Here is a 23,556-nt window from a genome sequence, read left to right on the forward strand (position 1 = left end):
CGTCTCCTTGTGGTTTTGTTCTTCAAAGGTAACTGGATTTGCACATAAGGTTTTCACTCCTGTGGCTGGCAGTGTGTGTACAGGAGTTCTTGTAATAATAATTAGCTGTAAATATTTTGCATCTAATTCTGCAAGGTTACTTCAAAGAAACATTTCGTCTTATCGCTCAGGATCTTTTCTGATGTCGAAATGCACATTCATGAGTGAAGCACTGCAATTACAAGGATGTTTAGAGAATCACAAAGGTATTTATTCTTGTCCTGGCTAGTTTATAGTAGCAAAAATTGCAAGTGGAAAGGCTAAGAAAATGTATTCTAAAAACAAACGTGTAATTGTTTTGTTGAGAGTTAGAGTCAACAGTGTTTATTCATGAGGCTTAGCTGCCCCAGGCGAGAGCAATCAGACTGGAGGTACCACCTCCTGTATCCTTGTTCTCTTTAATTGGAGCCATAGCCTTGGATGCCCCGAGGCGAAGGGCCGTCTCTAAATGTATTCTGTTCAGTTTATGAACATTTGAAAGTGCAGTGGAAAAAAACATTCTTTTGTTTAGACAGTTTCAGACTTCCCCTCCCTTTTCTGTTCAGCAAGTGAAAACTGTATGTCAAAATTAAGCTCTTGAGCAGCTATAGATTTTGCATGTAATGTGATCCTCCAATGGCTAAATGGTTCTGGAGTGTTGTTGGGCCTGGGAGCGGAGCTGTGTGTCACCAGCAGGCTCTGGGGTGGATGGATGGATGGATGGATGGATGGATGGATGGATGGATGGATGGATGGATGGATGGATGGATGGATGGATGGAGAGCTGCAGTCCTGTCCCAGCACTGTCTTCACAGCCCTGGTACTCCTCAGCCCCACCACATCCCCTCACACACCGGCTTTGAGGCAATCAGAGCACATTTTAACAGTTGCACTGCAATTCCTGTGTAACTTCACTTGTGCTGTAGGCCCTGTGAGGGTACCTAGCAGAGCCCCAGCCTGGGAGCAGGCTCAATAACAGATTCAATAAAACTCCTCTCCGGCTGCCTCCCAGCAGAAGCCCAGGTGGGGACACACAATGCAGGAGGAAGCAGCATCTGTTATTGAATCTCGCCCAGAGTTTATCCAAGCTCTTCCTGAGTGTTTTTCTACTCTCTCTGCTGTATAATCCTGATTTCCTCATGATATCTTTATGCAACACAATGGTTAAGTGCTTTCTCCGTCTGTTGTCAGCACTGCCTGTATCAAACTGCTTGAAGCTTTTAGCTCCAAAATAAGAAGTGTGCTCTGTCTCGGGGTGAGAGCCTTCCGTGCTCTCTTCAAGCATCAGTCTGGTGTGATGGATCCTGTCTCCAGGGAGAGCTCTCCACTTGAGACAGATACGCTGGTGGAGTGGATGGCTGTGGTCCTGCAGCCTTGAGTCAGGCCTGAGTGAAAACAATAGCCCCAGCCTATCTCATCTCATCTCATCTCATCTCATCTCATCTCATCTCATCTCATCTCATCCCTGAGAACAATCACGCTGGCCCCACACCCCAGCACTCAGCACCAGCTCGGTGTGGAGTCCCTCGTGTGGTCTGCTCATGCTGTGTGTAAGGTGTTGGTGCTCAGATAGCATCTTGAAAAGCTGCAAAAACAAGAATACACCCCATCTCAGCGTGGCTTTCACATTGCCCCAGCCCCGTGCCTGGCCGTGGTGCTCTGAGAGTTCAAGCAAGTAACACCCAATGTTGTCATCGTGGTTTGCACATTCGAGGACTGAACCGAGAACACAAAATGAGCATCTGATGTTGCACCCTGTGTGCACTTAGCCACCAATCCCCGCCTTTCTGGAAGGGTGTTAAGTGGTTTGCCCTGCCATTGATGCTACTTTAGGTTAATTCTGTGCTTTTCAAACCACCTCTTTTCTCCATTGTGTTCTACTGCAGTCAGAAGCAGGCAAGAAGGGAAAGGGACATGTGGCAGGTGACTGATGGGATGAGTCCTTGGCTCCAGGAACACTTGTCCTTCACTGGTGGTGATTCACTGCCAGTTCCTCCATGCAAACAGAGATTTGGAGCTCTTCAGAGCCCTTTCAAGGGAATGTCTTTCATTCCCCACATCTTCTTAAAACAATGTTACTGAGGGTTTACCAGATATCCCAGATTTTCTAGGCTATCACTCCAGGTCTATCTTCACTGCAGCAAATAATGAGGCTTTAAAAGGCACCTGTTTATTTAGTTATTTCATGCAACTGGCAAGGCTTAAGTCCTGTCCCTGAATGGTATCAATTCTACTAAGAAGTATGTCATAGCCCTGGAGACTTTATCTAAATAATCACAGCTTTCTGGAGTGCAGTTTTCAGATTTGAGTTATTAGATTTAAACTTCTGGTCTTCTTAGCAAAACACCTTCCCTTCCATCCTGTTTCCTTGCCCCTGATCCAAGGTTGAACTGTCTAGAGGATGGCATAATATTTGCTGCATATTTGCCTTGACAAATGGCTAATTCCCACTCGGATCCATGGGGGTTTGCTGTGCACCAGGGACAGCAGGCTCCTTGGCTTCCTTGCCGGGAATATTTGTTTAAATGCAGCAAGTCCTTTCTCCAATGTTGTCTTTGCAGAATGTGGAGGGGTGAGCCTTTTGATGTTTGTATTTACAGTGTTTTCACATCTGGATGTCATTTGTGACACAGGCTCTCCTCCTTCTTCTATCCCTGTGTCTTCCTGTGAAATACATTCTGAACATACAAGCTCATGTGGCTTTAATGTGTGGTAGTCGGCCAATGCATTTAGCAGGCCTGTAGTAGGCCAATAAAGAGGTACCTTGGGTCATGCTGTGAGCTCTTGTAAATTTATCCCGAATTAACCCTGATTGGCATCCAGCTCCCCTGCTGTAAAGATACAGATGTGCATGCTCTCCAACATCTGCTGCTTCGTCAGGAGCTGTGCCATAAATCCACAACCCCCCCATGACCTGCAGTCTGGGATGGGGGTTTGGGGGTGCTCATGCTCCCCAGTCTGGGTGGGTACCTGCAGGAGGCAGGTGGCAGCTCTCCTGACACCAGGGCAGCTCCATCCTTGTGTTTTCACATGAAAATCCTGTTGGTGTTGCAAGAGGGTGTTCTCGTCCCTGAGCAGCACCGAGGTGCAGCCTCCAGTGTGGATCCTTCTTGTGGCTCCCTGTTCCACGCAAGTGGTTTGAATATCCTCGTCCAACAGGTTTCTTTGGGGCTCGTATTAATTCAGCTTCATCTTTTAAAATGCAAACTTGGGCATGGCAGAGCAGGCTCTTTCTGCTGCCTTCACTGGCAGAGGAAAGCCGGGGAATGAGATCAGTCAGAGCAGCCAGAGCATCGCTGCAGTCCTGCAGCCAGCCAGGATGCAAAGGGAAAAACATACCCATCAATTTCTAAATGTCAGCTGAGATCCCCTGGAAATTATTTATTGCATCTGCTGTCATATTTAATGATTTAACAATATACTAATAATCATAATATATTAACTTTGTGTAGTGATATACCAATCAATATAAAATAATGAACACATCTAATGGATTTAATAGTATACAGATGTTTACTGCCTTTCTCCCTGAAGATTTTCTGATAATTTCTGCAGGCCACATGAAGACCAGGCTCAGGCAGCTCCTTTCCCCCACCCCAGAGGCAGTGGCAGTGCTGGGGCCGTTTGGGGACACCCCAAAATCCTGCTGGGTGAGGGCCAGCAGTGCAGAGCGGGGTGTTGGGGTGCAGAACAGGCTGTGGGGTGCAGGCTGAGTGAGCAGGGGCTGTGCTGGAGGCTCGTGGGTGTGACACCCCCATCCCACCCGGGGAGAGGAGGGCAGGGGCTGGCCCTGTCCCCATGAATCACGTTCACTGCAGCAGGTGCTAACCAGGCATGTCAGGCAGCGCGACTGCCGGCCCTGTGGCCATTGATTAACCATTTATTAAAGCACCTGTGAATCACGGCAATAGTAATTATATTTTAAATATACCTACTAACAACTGTTTTGCAATGGGGAAGGTTAATCACGATTAAACATTTCCTTTGCTTTTTCTCTTCTCCCTCTGCCTGGAACCAAATCCCCTGGGGGTCCAAATGCATCTGAGGGACACAGGAGGCTGCAACCAACATGGAAAATCGAGGGAAAGGAGCCCGACCTCAGCCCATCCACAGGCTGGTAGGGGGGAGGGAGTGTGCACACACCAGGGCATTCAGAGTGCACTGACACGCTTCATCTGCCCTTTGACTGTGTGCACACAGGCAGAAACCTCGCACACACATGGGCATGCTCACACCCAGACAGCGCTGTGTGCACACACACATACACACATACACCATGCACACACCCAGACAGTAGCTGTGTGCACACACATACACACGGGCGTGCACACAGACATGGCACACGCACTGCACGGAGCCACAGACCACGCACACACACGGACACAGGCTGTGCACACACGGACACAGACTGTGCACACACGGACACACACTGCACACACGGACACACACTGTACACACAAACACACACTGTGCACACACAGACACAGGCTGTGCACACACGGACACAGACTGTGCACATGGACACACACTGTGCACACACAGACACAGGCTGTGCACACACGGACATAGACTGTGCACATGGACACAGACTGTGCACATGGACACAGACTGTGCACACACATGGACACACGCTGTACACACACGGACACAGACTGTGCACACCTATAGTGCACACAAGGACAGCGCACACACACAGATCTCATACGGGGCTCACGCACACCTGCCACGCAGACACACCCCGTGCACCTGGATGGGGCCGTGTCCGCACGGCCTCTGCACACCTGTGCTCGTGTGCGCGCCCAGCCCGCCGCGGGGCACGGAGCGGGCGCTGCCGTTCCCGCGCCCGCGCTAGACTCGGGCTCACCCTCGCACCTCCCGCGTCCCCCGCCCGCGCGCTCCCGCGGCGCTGCCCCGACGGCGGGTCCCGCGCGCTCCCGCGGCGGGGCGGGGCGGGGCCGGGGCGCGCGCGGCGCGGGGCCGCGCGTCTCGCGGGCGGATTGGCCCCGCGGCGCGGGCGGGCGGGCGCGGGGCGGGGCGCGGCGGCCGCGGCCGCGCGGAGCAGTCGCGCCGCGGAGCGCCCGGGGAGCGGCACCGCCGCCGCGGAGCGGAGCGGGCTCGGCGCGGTGCCTCCCCGTCCGTGCTTGGGAATAATGGCTACCGAGGCGTGAACCACCAAAAGAAAGAAAGAAAGAAACCAACCCGCCGCCGGGGGAAGCCCCTGGATGGGGCCGGGCTGGCGCTGCCTGCGGAGCTGAGCGTTCCCCTGCTCCCTTCCACGGATGCCGGCCGGAGCCGCCGCCTGGGTCGCTTGCTTTTTGTTTTTGTTTTTGTTTTTTTTTTTTTTTTGCCTTTTTTTGGTGCGTCTGTGGGCTTTTCACCCCTTCGTGTGTTTTTGGCCCCGCGGGTGATGGACCCGTAGCGCCGTCTGCGCGGCGGCTCCGGAGCTGAGCGGGCGCGGGGGCGCAAACTTTGAGCCCCGGGTTCGACCGGGGGGAGAGAGAGAAAAAAAAAAACCAAAACAAAAACCAAGGGGGAAAAAAATAAAAAGAAGAAAAAAGCGCGAGGAGGAGACGCTGTGCCTGCAGCCCCGGGAAGAGCGCAGGGAAGGAGCGAGCGGCGGAGGAGCGCGGCGGGAGGAGGAGGCGGCGGGGGCCGGCGGGACCCCCGGGGCACCTCCGGGCCGGGAGCCGCGTTGTGCCTCTGCGGGGGGGCCCCGAGCGGCTCCGCTCCGCTCCTTGCCGCGCCCGCCCGGCCGCGCCCGGAGGATCATCCCGCGGGGGCCCGGCGGGCCGGCGGGGCTCGCCATGCTCTGCGCGCCGCGCGGTGAGTAGCGGAGGGAGGGAGGGAGGGAGGGAGGGTGGGAGCCCTCCGGGCCGGGGACCCCCCACCCCACCACGGGGACTGCTGGTCCCCTTGCCGAGCCCCGTTCCTCGGCGGGGGAAGTGTTTTCCAGCCGGGGAGCCGGCGGCTTTGCGGTCAGCCGAGGGGAGGAAATCGCCGTGCTTCCCGCCGGTGTGCTGGTGGCTCCGTGCGTGCGGTCTCTGTGTGTTTCTCTTTTTCTTCTCTCCCTCTTGCGCCGTTCTCGGTGCAGCCGAGAGATCGGTTCGGCTTTCCCGGTGGCTTCCTCGGGCTGGTTCGCTCCGCGTTCTCCCGAGCGGGGATCGCGATGCGGAGGGGCAGGAGCCGCTCGCTGCCCATTCCCGGAGGCGAACTGAGGAGCTCTCCGAGCGGAATTATGGAGGGTTTTTTTGCGGGAGAAACTGGGTGTGTTTAAATAAAACACAAGACAAGAAAGCGGCGCAGCAGCGCGAAGCTGCTTGGATGCGATGCGCTCCTGAGCTGCCTTTTCTTTTTTTTTCTTTTATTTTTTTTTTTCACCCCGTTTCGCACATTCCTCCAGTGCGACCGCATCCCCCTTCCTACCCTGGCGGGGAGGGTGAATAATAAATATAATAAATATTGAAGCTCTGCCTGCTCCGGGCAGCGCGGGTGAGCGGGCGGACTCGCTGCTCCACCCGCGGGTGGCCGTGGCCGTGCCGGTCCCGCTGCGCGCTCCCGGGGCGTCTCGGGGGTCCCCGTGGGCGGAATATCGCGGAATATCGCGACTTGGCTCTGCCCGGTGTTGCTGGCTGCCTGGCGCTGTAGCCGGCTGCCGGATGAGGCCGGTGTTGGTCTGGGATTTCTGGCTGTTGAAAACGGTAACAAACTCAAAAAAAATCCGTGCCCGGCGGTTTAACCCCTTCGGCGCGGCCGCAGCCCCTCTTCTCGCAAGTCTGAAAATGGTCGTCGTGGATTTTTTTGTTTGTTTGTTTTTGGGTTTATTTGGGTTTTTTTTTTGTTTTTTTTTTTGTTTTCCCCCTGTGTGTTTTGGCGTGAGGATCGGCGCCGCTCCGGGCCGGGCTGGATCGGGGTGCGGGGCTGCCGGGCTCCGCTCCCCTCCCCGCGCCTGCCGCGGGGCCCCTCTGCTCAGCCGGAATGAAAAATTTAATCCAATTAAGAAATTAAACCTTGTATGTTTAAAGTGACAAATTTGAGAAGGGGAGGGGGAGGCGAAATAAGATTTCCAGGTCACTGGTTAACTAAAGATGGTTCGGAGAAAGAGCTCGGGAATAAGGTGAGGGCAGAGGGAAGGAAAGAAGGACCTTTTAAAATGGCCAAGGCTTGTGTTTCTCTCTGGAATTTAAACTGGTTTCCAGGCTTGTAAAATCTTCTTGAAGTTGCGAATTTATCTCAGGAGGCTGCTTGGCAGCTAATCTTCTCAAGGCATGTCCTGATTTTTTGTAACGTTACAGTATCTGAGGTCTTTTTAACCTAATTTTGTAACAAAGATAATTTCTTGTTATGTAAGTTACTGTTCTGAATGATTGCTTTGGGTCTTGGAGAGCGTCCTTAACTGGTCTCCCCTGGGCCGCAGAAAGTGGAATTATTTACTTCGTTATCAATTCTTGAAAGAAAGCCTTGCTCAACTGGAAAAGGCTGCCAAGGTATTACAGGAAAACAGAGTCTTACCATTCTTCTTTCTAGAGAGTTAAATCTTTGGTCATCCCTGATCAGAATTTACTTCAGAGGTTTATGTTTATGTATAAATCCGATTTTCCCCGCATACAGACTTACAAGGGTGAGCTGCTTGAATTATACACACGGCATTAACTTCCCACAAGTGGCAGGCTCCTAATGCTCTCTTCAAGAATTTCCTCATTTGCTGACAGCAGTTCCCTAAAACTGCCCTGTGCTAAAGCCAAAAGGCACCAGCTTGAGATGCCTGATTTTCCTTTCCAGTGGAGATTTATGCTGTAAGACAAGGCAGGCAGTATTTTATTTAGCTGGATACCAAGTTTTCACCAGTATACAGTGGGGTTTTTTTAAACATTTTATTTTGTTTGGAAGGTGGGCTATTCTGAGTGAAACCTTAAGCCTTGTTTATCTGAGAGGGGCAGTCTGTTCTCATAAACAAACGAAGCAGTAAAATATATCCCAGTGTTATTCTATCAGGACATGCAGTCATCTGCTGGACCTTGTGGCCTGGGCTGGCTAAATCAAATAGCACTGTCACACGTAGCTCTGGTATTTTAAAGTTTAAAAAGGGATTGGAGTATGTCTCCAGTTCCAGTGACAAACTACAGATATTTAGCAGTAGTTGATACTTATTTTCCTCTGATTTTCAAGAATGTGCCATGTTGAAGTGTTAACTTTGAACAAGGGGTATAAATATTAGTGTTTGCTGTTGTGGCTTCTAAAGTAAAACCTGGTGGGATGTTTGGTGGTGATATGTTGACAGAAGTGGCTGTGAAAAAGGCTGCATTCTTCAGCTGGCTGGTCTGTGCTGTGTGGTACTTTTGGAGAGCACAGATGTCTATGTCATTTTCTGCCTTAAATATTTTCTTTCTTTTCTTTTTTTTTTTTTTTTTTTGTTTTTTATTCCTTTAATCCCTGCATCCTTATGTTGAATTACCCACAATATGGTATATGGTGTCTGGATACACTGGAATATGAAACAGTTTTTTAAAATCCATTAAAATAAAATTATTTGTATCATCAGGTTAGGAAATGTAAGATGCTTAATTTAAATGACTTTATGAATTTGTAAGATCTGAGGTCAGGCAGGTATATGAATGTTACTCCTTGCTTAATAACATGTTTGAGGAAAGATTGGCATCAAGCATCAGAAATAGAAATTTTAGGATCTCCTGGAAGTTGTTGTTTTGGTTTTTTTTTATTCTTCTGAATAAAGATGGGAATTCTAAACTAGGTAAAGAAACATATGGTTTTACCAGAAATTATTTCCTAGATTGATCAATTACTAGGAGATGTAATGAGAAATATACTCCTTAGGGGGAGGAAGGAGGGATTGCCATTACATAATATCCCTTGGGAGAATTTCTGTATCGCATAATGAGGTTGATGATGGAGCATTTGGGGAAAATGCCTATGGATAGAAATTTGTTCTTCAGATTTCCATCAGGAAAACATATTACTGGGAAACAGGCTTGTTAGAAGTAGTACTGATATGTTAGTAGGTGAGTACTTTGCCTCTATACACATTTCTTTTGTTCTCATAACTACTGTGTAAGAGATTAGGTAACTCTAAGATTGAAACATCTGCAGAATGAGAGATGCCAGTGAATAATTTCCTCATTTACTTAACACCAAGGGTAAACCATTAAGGGCTTATGTTCTGTTCTAGGCTTTGTTAAATTATTTCTGTTTGTCTATTGAAAATAGGTCCTGAGGAGAAGTAAATCGCTAGCCTTAATGGGGGAAACTCAAATTGCCTTACCTTCATGCTGATGAAAATGAAATATGTAGAAATATATATAGGTGATGTGTGGATTCAGCAAAACCTGGTAGCTGGACGCATATTTTCAGAGTCTTTGTGATATCGTGAGGATCACCTAGGAGAAGCTCTTGTTAAAAGTTACTTCAATAGAGTCTTACTCTTTTGGTAGCAGTTGCCTTCAGGAGGTAAATAATCCATTTCCACACACCTGCCCTCCAGCACTGTTGATGCTCGGAGTTCAGGGAGCCTCCAGGAGCCTCAGCCTAGCCCAGAGGTGTTAAAACCAACAGAGGAAAAGGTGAACAGCTTTAGCACCTCTGTCACTGCTGGGGAATTTGCCTGATTTGAGCTGCTCATTTAAAACCCCCAGTGCTGGTGATTTTAGCAGCGTTTCAGATGGCTCGGCCAGCTTCTGTCCCTGGAGGGGCAAATGCGCTCCAGCTTGGCGGCTCCCTGTGGCAGTCGGGTTGTGGGGGCGCAGTGACCCCTGACGGTGCCGGGGCTGGGTCCCAGGTGGGCGCAGCCCGGGTTTTGGGGTTTTGGGAGGTTTTGGGTGATTTTGGGGTTTTTGGGGGTTCAGGTGCGGGGCCGGGCGCGCTCGGAGCGCGGCTGCGCCACCGTGTGGCCGCGGGTGTGCACTGCGCCCAGGTGCGCCCCCAGCGCCGCCCCGGCCGCGGGGGCTGCGCCAGCTCGGGACACCTGTGTCACCTGTGTCACCTGTGTCACTCACCTGTCCTCAGCCATGGAATCCCGCCCCAGCTCGCGGCACCTGTGTCACCTGTGTCACTTACCTGTCCTCAGCCATGGAATCCCGCCCCAGCTCGGGGCACCTGTGTCACCTGTGTCACTCACCTGTCCTCAGCCATGGAATCCCGCCCCAGCTCGGGGCACCTGTGTCACCTGTGTCACTTACCTGTCCTCAGCCATGGAATCCCGCCCCAGCTCGGGGCACTGTCACCTGTGTCACTTACGTGTCCTGAGCTGTGAGACCCTGCCCCAGCTCGGGGCACTGTCACCTGTGTCACTTACCTGTCCTCAGCTGTGAGATCCTGGTCCAGAGCTTTCCAAATATTAGAAACATGGTGCTGGAGTTAAGCACCGAAAGTTTGCATAAAGGAATGAGTGGTTTTTCTGCACCATGTAGAAGCTGTTTCTGCACTTTTGCCATCAAGGAAATGGAAGATAAGTGTGAGTGATACTGGTGTCAGGACTTGATTGCAAGTGGTGATTTTCCTTGCTGCCTGTCCTGTTAGGGCTTCACAGACAGGGACCCCTGCATTAAACATCTCAGAGGCACAGGTAGTGACAGCATCTCTCAAGGTAGCTAATGCAATTTTGAGCACAACCTGTGATTGATTGTTCTTGGAAACTTCATTTAGAATGATAGTGTTGGCATGGACGTAGACAAATAGGTTCTTGCAAACACCCATTTGTGCCTTATATGGCTGCATGGGAAGGGTTAAAGATAAATGTGTGATCTTGAATGCTGTAAAAATAAACCTTCTTTTCTGGTGGGTGGTAAGAGGAAAGCTGGAGTTTACATGAAGCCAGCATTTCAAGGTGCCTGTTTGTGTTGTTACCAAAGATATTTCTAGCTTGCTTACAAAATGAGATTTTTTTAAAAAATGCTTTTATTTTTGCAAGTACTCAGTCTAGCTTTTGTTCTAATGGAAAAAGTGTTACAGTTAAATTGCTGTGGAAGGTAGCTGCAAGATTTTTAATATTGAGTTGAAGCAGTCTGGGTACATTGTTTGCCATAATGTTTCTGTGGGGGGTAAAAAACATCTGTACATGGATGCTGTTCCTGCAGTAACTGCTATTCCAGAGGAGAATCAGGGACAATAATGGATATAAATCTTAGGGCTTTTTTTTCCTGGAGGAATCAACAATAAGAAGTGTTTAGGCTATTAAGATACCTGCAAGAATATCCTCACTCCAGAGCTGTCGGTTATAAAGTTACAGCTCATTCCGCCTTCAAAATGGTTGGAAATCCGTCATAAATATCTCTTTCCCACATCCCCTCTATCTCCCTGGATGATTGGCTTTCTAGCAAAGCCTTCCGTAGAGGGTGTACTGTAATCCTTTTACGTTACTCCTTCAGTGCAGATTACGCAGCAAGAAATAATTAGGAGATTAATTTTCACCTGTCACTGCCAATAATAGATAACCTTGATACAGTGACAGGGCGAGGAATTTGCGTGCAGGGGGGAGCAGGGGAGCGTTTAACCCTGTAGCGCTTGCTGCAGGCACCAGGCAGAAAATGGTTGCCAGAGCCGTGACCTCCGTGCTGGCTGCCACGGGCAGGCACAGCCGTGTGGGGCTCCTGGCTCTCCCCCGTCTCCCTCCCACGGATGCTTTTTGCCTTTTGCTTTGCCTTTTTCCGCGCGCTGCGAAATTCGCTCCGCGCCGCAGCGGAGCCACGCGCGCCTCCTGCTAATCAGCCCCGAGCAGCCGTCGGAGACCTTTGTAGCTTAGGCTTTTAATTCAAACGCAGTTCTGTTGCTTTTCATGATTTCAATTCCCAATCTGACTGGTGTTCCTAGGCTGCGAGGGAAAAGGAGAGAACTAATGAAGATGGCTTCATTAGGCAGAGCTGTGGTTTAGCCCTTGCTTCTCTCCAATAAATGCAGCTGAAAAAACATCCCAGAAGTAACTGGGGTTTTGGTCTTCGGAGGAAGCAGAGCTGAGGTGTTTCTGCTCCCTTTCAAAATTAATTACTAGCTCTCATCAGGTGAGCTTAAAAAAACGCAGCCTGTGCTCTAAGGCACTGAAGGTAAATGGGAAGGGAAAAAAGCCACTCTTTCCCCCCCCCCCACACACATACTGTCTTCTTTTTTATTTTTTCTCTCCTTTGTGCTTAAGTTTACAATCTGTTGAAAATGTAATGGGAAACCAGCCTACAGAAAATGCCATTATTCATATCATCGTGAGCTCATTTATTTTATCTGCAGTAGTAATGATAAGACAGACTGCTTGGCAATGCTGATAAGCTGAGAAATATCTTAGAGCTATTTGTAAAAGTTAAAGCAGATCTTGGTACTGAGAGATAGGGAAACTGATGAGCCTTTGGGCAATCTGCAGAACTGAAAGCTAATAAAGATTTTAATAGGAAGGCCTCATTAGGATTAGGGAGATCTATTATCTGCGATTTACACAACACAAACAGTGGGGCAACTTCAATTTTTGCTTCTTTGTTCATTAAACACTATTGCTGAATGTGAAGCCTTTTAACTGGGATCTGGATCTGTTCCTCTTCAAGGAGCCATCACAAGTTGATGGTTGAGCAAAGATAAGAGGGGCAGCTGATGGGGGAATGTGTTTGGCACACGGTGCCAGCAAACCCTCATAGTCGGGAACCAGTGCTTGTTGGAGGTATAGAAATGCAGCTGTTTGTAGGTGCCTGGGTGGCAGGATTCTCCTTAGTGTCTTTTTTTTCCTCTTATGAACAGTATTTATAAACTTCTGGCCCTAAACAGCATGTTTAGAAAGAAATTAACTCGTTGTTGTGCTGGTTCCCTGGATGGTGATGCTGAAATACTGCTATGGACAGTCTGGTGGATAGCTCAGCTTGGTGGAGTGGCTCCTTCATTAATGGTAATTAGCTCATGGATCTGTTCTAGCAGAGGAGCTGTCTCCAGTGCCTTTGGGGATTGCCATGGTAGGAGCATGTGCCATGGGTGACCTGATCCAATGGTTTGGTAGTTACGCTCAGGACTGATTTTAGCACCAGGTGTGTTCTTAGACGTGTGATGTAGAAAACCTCCCTTTCTGAGGTTGTGCAGACACCTCATAGGCTCAATGGCTTTAGTCCTCATATGTAACACGGTGTGTAAGGTGCCTGTAAGCTGCTGAAAGAACATTCATTTACCTGGAGTTACAGATGTACTTAAATTACTTTTGTTTTCAAGGACCATCCAGGCATTTTTGGTGGTGGAACTGAATTGTAAAGCAGGAGCAGAAACTGTGCTGGAAAATTCTTTGGTTTGCATTTAAGGTCCAAACCACCTTGTAACCTCATTCTGCTAACCTGCAGGTGAAACCCTTTTAACACACAGGTGCTGAGATCTAACTGCACCTCTAATGCAGATAAGGGGCTTTGTTAGGTGACATCCATGCTGGATGTGAGAGGCCACGTGTGACCACACTTGTGTTTGGGAGCTGTCTGTTTTCTTCTCTGTGTGGAGCACACAAGTGCACAAGAGTCTTAGCTTCTCTCCATTTTCACAGCACAGACCAGCTCCCCTACTGCTGCTGGGTCCGATAACCCCAGTGGCACCTACAGTAACATTGCATCCGTGGAACAGTGATATTTGGAAAGCACGTTCTTGTACCTACAGTAACATTGCATCCGTGGAACAGTGATATTTGGAAAGCATGTTCTTGTACCTACAGTAACATTGCATCCGTGGAACAGTAATACTTGGAAAGCATGTTCTTGTATCTTCAGCTAACTTTAATATGATGTAGCAGCCAAAACCCAAAAAGGACCACAGCACCACCAGCCACAGAGAAGTCTGTTCCAGAATGTAGTTTGAGTTCTGCTGGTTCAAACCAGTGCTTTCATAGGGCCTACAGTGCAATGATGGATTTAACTCCAAGTATTCCATCCTCCATGTGCTTAAGGAACTCAGAGCACCCTCCCCTTTGCACCAGCAGTGTGGAGACAGATGGGCAGGGCTGGGAGCACCTCCTGCCCAGGACTGAAATAAGTTCAGTTCCTCCCAGTGGGTTGGTGTGAGTCTGTTGTGCCTTGTCTGTGACCACTCACAGGTTCTGTCAGCCAAGCAGCGTGGCCTCCAAAGGCAGTAGTGCTGTTTGCACCTAATGTGTTGCTCCAGGAGGGCTGCCATTTGAGAAGTTTCTAATATTTATGTTTGATATGAATGAAACTTTTTGTTTTGTCTGTAGACCGCAACGGAACTGGAGCTGACTCGTATCAGGAGTGCCTTGATAACAAGCAAGGTATGAGATCAAGTCTCTCCAACATGGGCACTTGGGACTGATTTAGCTTGATTTCTTGCAGCTGAATTGGTTGCTGTCTCTGTCTCTATCACTCTGTCTCCCTTTTTTTTTTCCCCTTTTTTTTTTCCCCCCACTGTCTCCAAGCCAATTCACTGTTAACAGTTCCATGTCAGCTAACCCATTAGCTCAGGGTCTCATTGCACATTTGTGAGAAGTCTTCTTGTTTCTAGCACCCCAAACCCTCAGCTGTTAATGGAGGAAGTGGGAAGATTGTAAAACAGAAGTAGCATGGGCAGTTGCTTGCAGCTGTCTTCTTCCTCGAGGTTTAGTTGCACAGCCAAGCAGAAAAATATTAAAGTTGAGCTAAGGGAAGGCACGTGCTGGGCTGGGTTCCTTAACACCAGACATCCTGTTATCATTTGTGTGCTGACATGCTGCCTCAGACTTGTCCAGCCTGCTGTCTGCTGCCGTGCTGAAGTTGGTAAGAGCTGCAAACATCTCTTGTGATTTACAAGAGAGTGATGACGGTGAAGGAGGAATCTGTTATCCTTTTGCTCTAAACCTGGAAACAAGAGTCACATCAGGAAAAATTGTAAAAAGTACCTTGGAAACAGGACTTCAGTGGCAAAATCGTGGATGTTGGATTTAGGAAAAGGGCTGGTGTGCTGTGTTCTGTTCAGATGCCTTTCTGAGAGCTGCAGTCAGAAGTGCCACTCCATCTCTGTAGCCATGTAGTAAGTGTTGAACCTGCTGGTAATCAGGGAGCATAAGCACCCTTCAGTCCAGAATATCATTTGTCATAAGCCGCAGCAGAGAGATAAGAGGAAATGCTTATCCTAACCAGGTTATAGGCATCAATTACAGGTCAACTTTTACCCTGCTGTTGACCCAGATCTGTGATAGTAGCTAGAATTATCATTGCCTGAAATTCTGATCCTTCTTGCGTAGATTTCTAAAGAAACACAAAAACCTGTCCCAGTTTTGGTGCTTGCTTGGGTTTAATTTTCCACAGGTGTCTCTGCTTTCAGTATCCATCAATCAGTGTTACATGTGCTTTAAGTCAAAGCTGCCATGCAGTGCATCTCCCCTTGCTTGTTGTTGGGTTTGGGATGGGATTATTTGGGGGGCAGGGGTTGGGGTTTTTTGCTTGTTTTATTTTCCTTCTCTCAAAAAAAAAGAAAAAGAAAAAAGAGGTACATTGTTCCTTTGGTGGCCTTTAAGGTCATCTTTTTCTTCACTATTTTTCTCTACTGACTATAGTAAATACCTAATCATTGCTAAGCTTTCATTTCAGAAGTTACAACTGGAAGACTAAGATGGAAGAACTGTAATCAATAATGGCAATTCTTATTATATTAAGTTTAAAAGTCTTGTAGACCAGTGTAATTCAGGAGGCTCCTTTGATAGATAATTTGTTCTTAGGAAGAGCAGTTTTCTCCAGTAACATTTTTCTCGTTGGCTGGGGGAGGCTGATCCACTTGTCATTTTGTAGAAAGCAATCAAGTTTCAGATTTAAAGAAAAATGAGTATTCTCATTTTTGGAAACTAATTGCAGTCCCTTTGATGTGCCAGTTACCCTGATTTATCTGACAGGTGGTATTAAATGGCGTTATATCCATTACTTTCATTTGTCTGTTAATACTCCAGATTTTTCTTGTCGTGTGATAGGTTTCTTTGGCTTCACTGTTAACACATGAACCAACTATCATTATAAGTACTTTCAATCCAGTATGGATTGGATGTGGTTTGGGTAATTTACCCTGTCCATGCTGTATGGTGGTGTTTAAAAGCAACAACCTTTAAGAATGCAGAAGTTTAAAGTAAGAATATACACAGTAACTTGTAGTGAGTCTCTTACTGACTCTGTTACATTTTTTGAGCGTGCCTTAGAGTTGAATCCACCATTTGCAACAATTTACAGAATATAAAATACATAGCTGACAGCGGACCCATAATTTTGGTTGTTGCTCTTGCATTCAAAACAAAACACCACCAAAGGCTGAAAGTAGCGGTGGCTGTTTAAAAGTATTAAATCTTCAAGCTATGTGAAATGCTATTGCCATGGATTCCTTTTATAACAGCATGCTTGTCTCCTGGAAATTATGCTATAATGAGGTTTGGTTTATATATTTTGCCCCTCTCCTCATTAAAGTGCTGTCTCTCAGAAGAAGCGCTTTGTGTTTTGAAATACTGCACGGTTAAAACGAAGGCAGGTTTATAACGATTTAATGTACTTGGGAGCCAAGGTTTTGCAGCTTTATGGCAAAGATGTTTTAACAAAGGGCTTTATGGTAAGGGTGTGCTGTATTTTAGTCAGGCAGTTGCTCAGGGGAAAATTTTCAGTGTGAGCACGTCACAGCAGCAAGGAGAAATTCAGAGGGAAGCAGGCTTCCGAGATCCAGTCACCAGCTTGGCTGATATTAAGGCTTAATTCTTTGCAGTTTCAAGCCCTGATTTTTTTTTCTTTTTTTGTCTTTCATCTCTTCACTCAAGAAAGACAAAGCCTTGTGCAATATAATGTAACACCACAAGAAGGCCATTTATGCTTCCCATTTTTGTGCTTCAAGGTAGGCTGCAGAGTGGCGTGCTGGGAGCAGCCACAGGTGGGATTATTACACCCTCTCAGAATGGAGCTTGCTTTTTCAGCCTTATAACTCCAATATTCATTATTAAAATTGTACCCTAAAAGCAAGGCATTTTCTGAGTGTTTGTGGTTTGGAAATAGAGAGGGCAGCAGTTCAGAGCAGTTGCCCATGCACTGCAGCAGAAGACGTGTCCTGGACCTGCCTGTTTCTCTGGGATACACTTAATATCCCATGGTTTCCTGAGAGCCAGGGGGTTCTGCCATGGAAAACAGGTATAAAATTACTACCAGACATAGTTGTTTCTTGGAGTTTCTCAATAGGAACTCACTGTTACAGTTATTAAAACAGTGCTGGTGTAGGGGTTTAGGCAATGAAAAGCCCTTAGAGAGGGCTCTGGTGGCAGCCCGATGTCACCTCTCATCCTTGAAACAGTGCTTAGAGAAATTGAAACTGATTCCAAGTGTTTCGCTGTGTCCCTGTGCCCTCAGGTGGGCTGGTAATGGGTATTTTGCCCTAGTGGGCTCCAGGTTCCTGCTGGAGGAACCCAAGAGCTTTCACTTCTCCTACTTGTCCTGAGGAGTATTTCCCCACAGGTGAATTAGCTGGTATTTTTCCAGGCTTCATCTTTTTGATGGCACTATTAACTCTTTCTGTTTTTCTTTGGATTTGTTACACCACTTCCTGAGTTCAGTGCTGCTTGCTGCTGATGGATTTTGTTAGCTCATCTCAAGAGGGAGGATGAATGTAATTTGGAGCAGTGTTTGGGGGCCAGGAGGAAGGATGGTTAATCTTGACAGGGATCAAAATGTGGCTGCAGTTGAGCCAATAGAGCTCTGTCTGAGGTGCTGGAGGACTGAGTGCTCCTCCCTGGGTTTGTGCTGTGAGTGGATGCCAGTTGGAATGCTGAGCATGGGTAGCATGTCTGCACCATCAGGCTTGATTTTGAAGTAGTGGCAATAAACCAAAGACTTTTTCATCGTGTTTGCAGTCCCCTGGGCTGTGCAGTCCCACTGTGTGTCATCTTCTATTAGTCTCGATGCAACCAATGACCTTGTTTGTGTGAGCACATTAAGCACAACATTAATAGCTAATTTGACTACTTTGGATTCAGACAGGCTGCAATCCATCACCTGAACTCTCCTGATAGCAAATATGCTTGGATGGGATTAAGGAGAAAGGATAAAATGCCTGCTTGGGCCATAACTCTAGGAAATTGGAAACTGCTTGTGAGCCTTTGTAGCTGATGTAGCACTTGGTGGAAGCATGTTCTTAACTGGGGGGAAAAAAGCTGCAAAATGAGAAGTGTGTGGTCTTCATAGATGTTTGTTCAGCCCTCTTCCTGCCTGTCAAACACTGGCATGGCAAACGAGACCACCACGATACAGAGGCATCTTTTAGAAGATGTTATTGGGGTAAATTCTAACCTGTTCCAGTTCTTGGATCCCTTTTGATCCCTAACAGGATCAGTTTCAGGATGGCAAAGATGAATTATGAGGCAGATAAATAAAAATGGCAGACTGGCATGTAGCTGGACTGGAAAGTGTGGTCAAAATAATTCTGTCACTGAAGATGTTATTTCCATTAAATATTTTGAGATTTAATATTGATTTCAGTGAAATTACCCTTGAAAACAGATTTCCTCCAAACCTTTTTTTTTAATATATTTGTTTTGGAACTATTTTAGGAGGCAGAAAAATGAAACTCCAGCTTCAAACAGTTTTTATGTTTTGAAATGGGCTTTTTTCACTGTATGAACAATTTTTTAAATATTATTGTTATTTGTATTCCAGTCATGCCTGTGCACTCTAGTTATGGGCTGAACGTCATTTTGCCAACCACAAGGCAGACTGGGGGGGATCAGTTTCTGCCTGAAAATGCTTTGGGCGTGTATTTCTGACGGGCTGCATTGATTGCCAGTGCCTATTTGAAGAAAAACCCTACAACATTCTCATTTTACAATATGTTGGCTGCCTTTTTGTTTAAAGAATTATAAATAAATCAGCAGATTTTCCACAAAAACACATATGCTTTCTTCCTGATGAGCACGATGATGCACCAAGAATCCTTGCAAGAGGCCTTGAGTTTCCTTCAAGTAGAGGGGTAGGGCTGAGGTTGAAAGTGAAATTTTAAATAACTTTCTTCTTTAAGAAGGATGCTGCTGGAGCCTCGTTAGCAGAAGAATTGCCATTTTCTGTCTAATTTTTTTTTTTTTTTTTTTTTTTTTTTTTTTTTTTTTTTTTTTTTTGCTGGCATGGGAACAAAGAAAGAAAGGAGGAGGCAGAATAAAAGCCTGTGTGAGTGTACATACAGAGGCTGCAGCTCTCTAGACTGGTAATGGTATCTGGAAAGGGTCCAGGCTGTTGTAAATATGAACTTTTGTCAATATTCCCCAAGCTTCTTTGGACTCTAGGGTGGGCTTTATTAGCTGAAGGTCACACCATTGTGCTGTCTGCCTCTCCTGAGACCTCTGATACCTTCCTGAAAGGACAGCCCATTATCCCTGGGCTTAGAAGCCAGCTTTCTCTTCAGTGGCGCTGAAGCTGATAAGCTTAAGAGGCATATTTCATCCCCCCACTGCTGCTTTCAGGAAACAAACAGTGTTTATCATTCCTGATTAATTCCAGTCGAACAAAAAAATAAAATAGAAGGCATGTGTGTGTGCACACATGCACAGGGACACAGAGATGAATTTTATTTTGGAGGCTGTTCTTGTGTAAGGTCAGCTCACGGCACTGGCCACAGCCAGCAGGGTCTGGAGCTTTGCTTTTCCTGGGTGCTGTGTCCAAAGGTGGATTTAGTAACATGAGAGGATCCCAGGCTGCAATCAGTGTGAGGAGAAAGGGCTGGAAACGGGGATGGGGCAGCGGCAGCAGCCTGAGCATCAAGGCTGGAATTGATTTGTGGCAATTAAGCATTAAGGTCTGCGAGAGCAGGCCCACCTGCTGGGAGATTGGCTTCCCATCACCTGGGGAAGATGAATGGCCCCAGGAGAAGAAGGGGCAGGGATCTCTACTCAGCTGCCTGAAAAGAATCCTAAACCACCATATCTCCCTTTGGTATCTTGCAGCCCCTTTTATCACAGCTCAGTCCCTTTGCTGGGAGTTGTATGCAAGTGAGTCGGAAGATAAAAATGCTAGTTGCTGCTGCTTTTACTCCATTTCTCTATTTGGCTCTGGCTTGAGATTTGCTAGAAGTAGTCTTACTGACTTTCTTGTTAGTCCTCTCTCAGTAGGACTGTGTTCCATACGTGGCTCTCAGTTTCTCAGGGTTTTTTTCCCCTTATTCAGAGTGCGGAATTAATAATGAATAACAGATTCAACAAATACCGTATTGCCCCTCTGTGCTGATGCAGTATGGGAAGCACCCAGGTGGTGTGTCCCAGTGGCCAGGTCACCCACACATATTCTGTGTGCTCCTCTCCAGCATGCCCTTGATGGGCAAGGAACCTCACCTGGCTGTGCATCTTGAGGTTCTCGAGTGGAAAATGGGAGTATTGGCACTGCCCACAGTCCTGTTTGTTTGGATGAACGTGTAGCGGCAGCCCAGGTCAGGTCTTTTGGTCACAGCCCAAGTTGTGTCATAGATCATTTAAGGAATGTGTGTTGCATCAAATTTTTATTTCACTTCCAGCATGGGCTGTGTTTAAACCAGATTCTTGGTACTGAGGTTACAACTGGCTTCATTTCCTGTGCCAGAACAGAGATGGAACAAAATTTTAAAACAATTTTGCAAAGCTATATTTACTTTTTACCAGTGAGGAGCATATTTAAAGACAGATTTTGGTATTATGGCTCCAGTGCTAACATAAACGGGGTCTGATGGGAAAGGCTGTAATATAATAGGGCTATTGGTCATGTTTGGGGAGAAAGAAATTTCCATAGTAGATTTCAAACTGGAATAGCTCTGAAGATTTGGCTGGCCAAACCCAACTAGCATTTCCGATTTAAAATTGCCATGATAGCATGCAGTGGAACAGTGGGCCACTAGTAGCATTTATTCAAAGGTAAACTACACAAGCCTTTGTGAATTGGGGCCTTTACTTTGTGAATTGGGTTAAACTTTTAATTCTTCACATGAAATTTAAATTTTAGATGAGAACCTCCTTAGATATACTGCAGACTCCTTTCTAAGGGCAAAGTAGATTTGAGGAAGATAATTATCCAGTAATCTCAGTGAAAGCTGCATATATGGTTCTTTCTCCAGATGGGTTAACATGGTGGAAAGATTTTTATCAGTCCAGTCGTGCACCACAGACTTCAGTAGCATATGTACTTGCCTGGACCCTGAGTTTAGTGATAAGTGAGATGTTAATATGTGCTTGGCAGAGCAAGCTCTTAATTTCCCTTAAAATGGAGGGGGCAGAAATGATCTCATCGGACAAGATGTCTTTGGGCTACTGCCCACTGTTAGGTATGTCCTAGACAGGGTTTATTTACTTGGTGTAGGCAGATTATTTCCCTTTCCCTCCAAAAATCTGGCCTGCGGTAACTGTTAGCAAAAGAGCTTTCCCCCTCCTGTATTGCAGGAAGCATTTAAGCTCTTGTTGAAATATGAAGCTCCCTTCCTTTATTAAAATTAAGAACCACTTTCTCACATGGCAAAGTGATAATAAAGACTGAAATTGGATCTATAACTTCATGAAAAGGAGAAGAATTTTTTTTAAGACAAATCATGCATGGTAATGCCTTCATTGTTCTCTCGCTGTGTTCTTTGTATTGCTTAACTCCCTGCGAACAAAGAACCCATAACCGGAATTGTAAAAATAATCCGAGCATTTAAGTCAAAACTCAAAAGGCCCTTGGGAATCTCGTGCGAAGGTGTGCCCTTGAAATGGTGGTTTGTGAATTGTCTGAACAGGTTTGAGCATCCTGGCCCCGAGGAAATCTCTGGGAACTGTGCTGCTGACTGCAGCGGGGCCGGGATGCCGCGCTCGGCGCTTTGTGCGGGCACTGAGCGCAGCCGCCTCTCCGCCTTTGAGAAGCTCTGACTCCCTCCTCTCGGGCAGGCGGGAGATTTTCTGCTTGGTTGCACTTGTGAATTCTAGTTAAGGGAATTGCTTTTTATCCCTCCATCTTTGTCACTTACTTAAACAAACATGCAAACTGGAAACGCGCACTTGCTCGAGCTTCAGCAGCCAGCGCCTCCCCGAGATCTCTTGTTACTGATCTAGAACTTAAACTGATTGGGAAAGTGGCTTTAAGATGAGGTTCAGTCATGCTTAAATGAAACCAATTGGGCAGAGAGATGAGAAATTTTGCTCGTACTTGCCATTCAGGTGTCTGAACCCAGCGAGTTTGAAGTTTGAAGGTTCGGTCCCTGAGCTTGAACACAGATCTGTAGGGAGGTTGTGAATTGAAGCAATGAGTGTTTCTTCAGCAGTTTATTGCAAAATAATGGGGTTTTGAAAATACAAGGCTGTCCAGGGTCAAAGTCACTGGGAAAGAAAGGTACTTAAATAAACAATGAGGGAATTAGTCTGAAATTTGCATGCAGACTCAGATAACCTGGGCCCTTTAAAACCTGATTGAACATAGATTTAGCCCTGTTGAGGAGGAGATGGAGCCACAGGATCTCTCCCAGCCCTTCCTACTTCAGTGACTCTGATCAGACATCTCATCCTTGCCAGGGTATTTGAGCAAAGCAGTGATTGTTGTAAACATGGACATTATCTTCCTGTGTAATGTCACAGTCCAAGGAGAGGAGGAGGGAGTTACCAGAGTTAGAGGGAATTTCCCCATATCCCCAGTCTTCCACATTCATGGTGCAGTGGCCAGTGACATCATCTGTTGCTTAAGAACTGCTGTTGATGAAATAAATTGTATTTAATGAAAACCAAAACCCAAAGAAACCATATTCCCCAGAAACATGATCCAGGGCTCCAAGAAAACTGTTACACTTTAGTTGCCTCATCCTAATTCTCCATCAAGAGAAAAAGTTCGGGAAAAATTACTAGAGAAAACTTTTTGAGCTTTCAGCAGCAATATCCCACAGACTTTTGTTCATCCAGAGTAACCCCACAAAGCTCAACAACCTGGTTTGTAGTAAACTTCTTTTTAATTAATGCTAGTGAAATTAGGTCCAAAATGTGAGCTGTGTGCCCCTGGTGTTGCTCTCAGTAGCTGGAAAGGGGTGTTGGAAAGCTGCATCCCAGGTATATGATGAGAGCTTATTCAGACTTCCCTGCCACTCAGGATCATAGGAATGTTGCAGTGGCAGAAAGATGGGCTCTAACCTTTCTGTTTAGCTGTAATGGAATGTGCAAAAGCTTGAACATTTCTGGAAGGTGCCTGGAGAGGCCTGACCCTGTGTCAGCAGGAGTATGCATTGAAAACTGCTCAAGAGAGGGGCATTTCTTGAAACAGTTTGCAAAAAGTAACAGTCACAGCCCAGTGTGGACATCAGAGAATATTAAAAATAAATGGTTAATTTTCCCCTACTTTTCTTACCCAAAAAAGAAGCTTGGTTGTTCCTCACTGTAGCTGTGTCTTGAGGGCTTTCCTTAATGAGCCATCTCCTTCTGTCCAGTATGGAAAGAAAAACAAAAGAGTTAGAGACTTCCCTTTGTCTCCATGTGATTTTAATCTGATTCATTCATTCCTAATCATCTTGAAGGATTATAAAAGCAAAACCTGTTAAATCTTGATTCTTACCTCTTTCCTTTCTCTCCCAAACATAATCATTTGTTCTTTTATCGTGTTGCATTTCTCTGCCCGT

At 46.6% G+C, this 23,556-nt stretch overlaps 1 protein-coding gene across 2 annotated transcripts in view; it reads left to right on the forward strand.

Annotated features, from left to right (window-relative positions):
* The window catches only part of FBRSL1 (fibrosin like 1), a 496,130-nt gene that overhangs the window by 388,199 nt on the left and 84,375 nt on the right, over positions 1 to 23,556 (forward strand). For both annotated transcript variants that reach the window (XM_059485477.1, XM_059485478.1), the window contains exon 6: positions 14,204 to 14,257. In XM_059485477.1, coding sequence (XP_059341460.1) covers positions 14,204 to 14,257 — 54 coding nt within the window. The remainder of the gene's footprint in view (positions 1 to 14,203; positions 14,258 to 23,556) is intronic.

This window comes from Ammospiza nelsoni, chromosome 18 (genome assembly GCF_027579445.1).
Source record: "Ammospiza nelsoni isolate bAmmNel1 chromosome 18, bAmmNel1.pri, whole genome shotgun sequence".
Lineage (NCBI taxonomy): Eukaryota > Metazoa > Chordata > Aves > Passeriformes > Passerellidae > Ammospiza > Ammospiza nelsoni.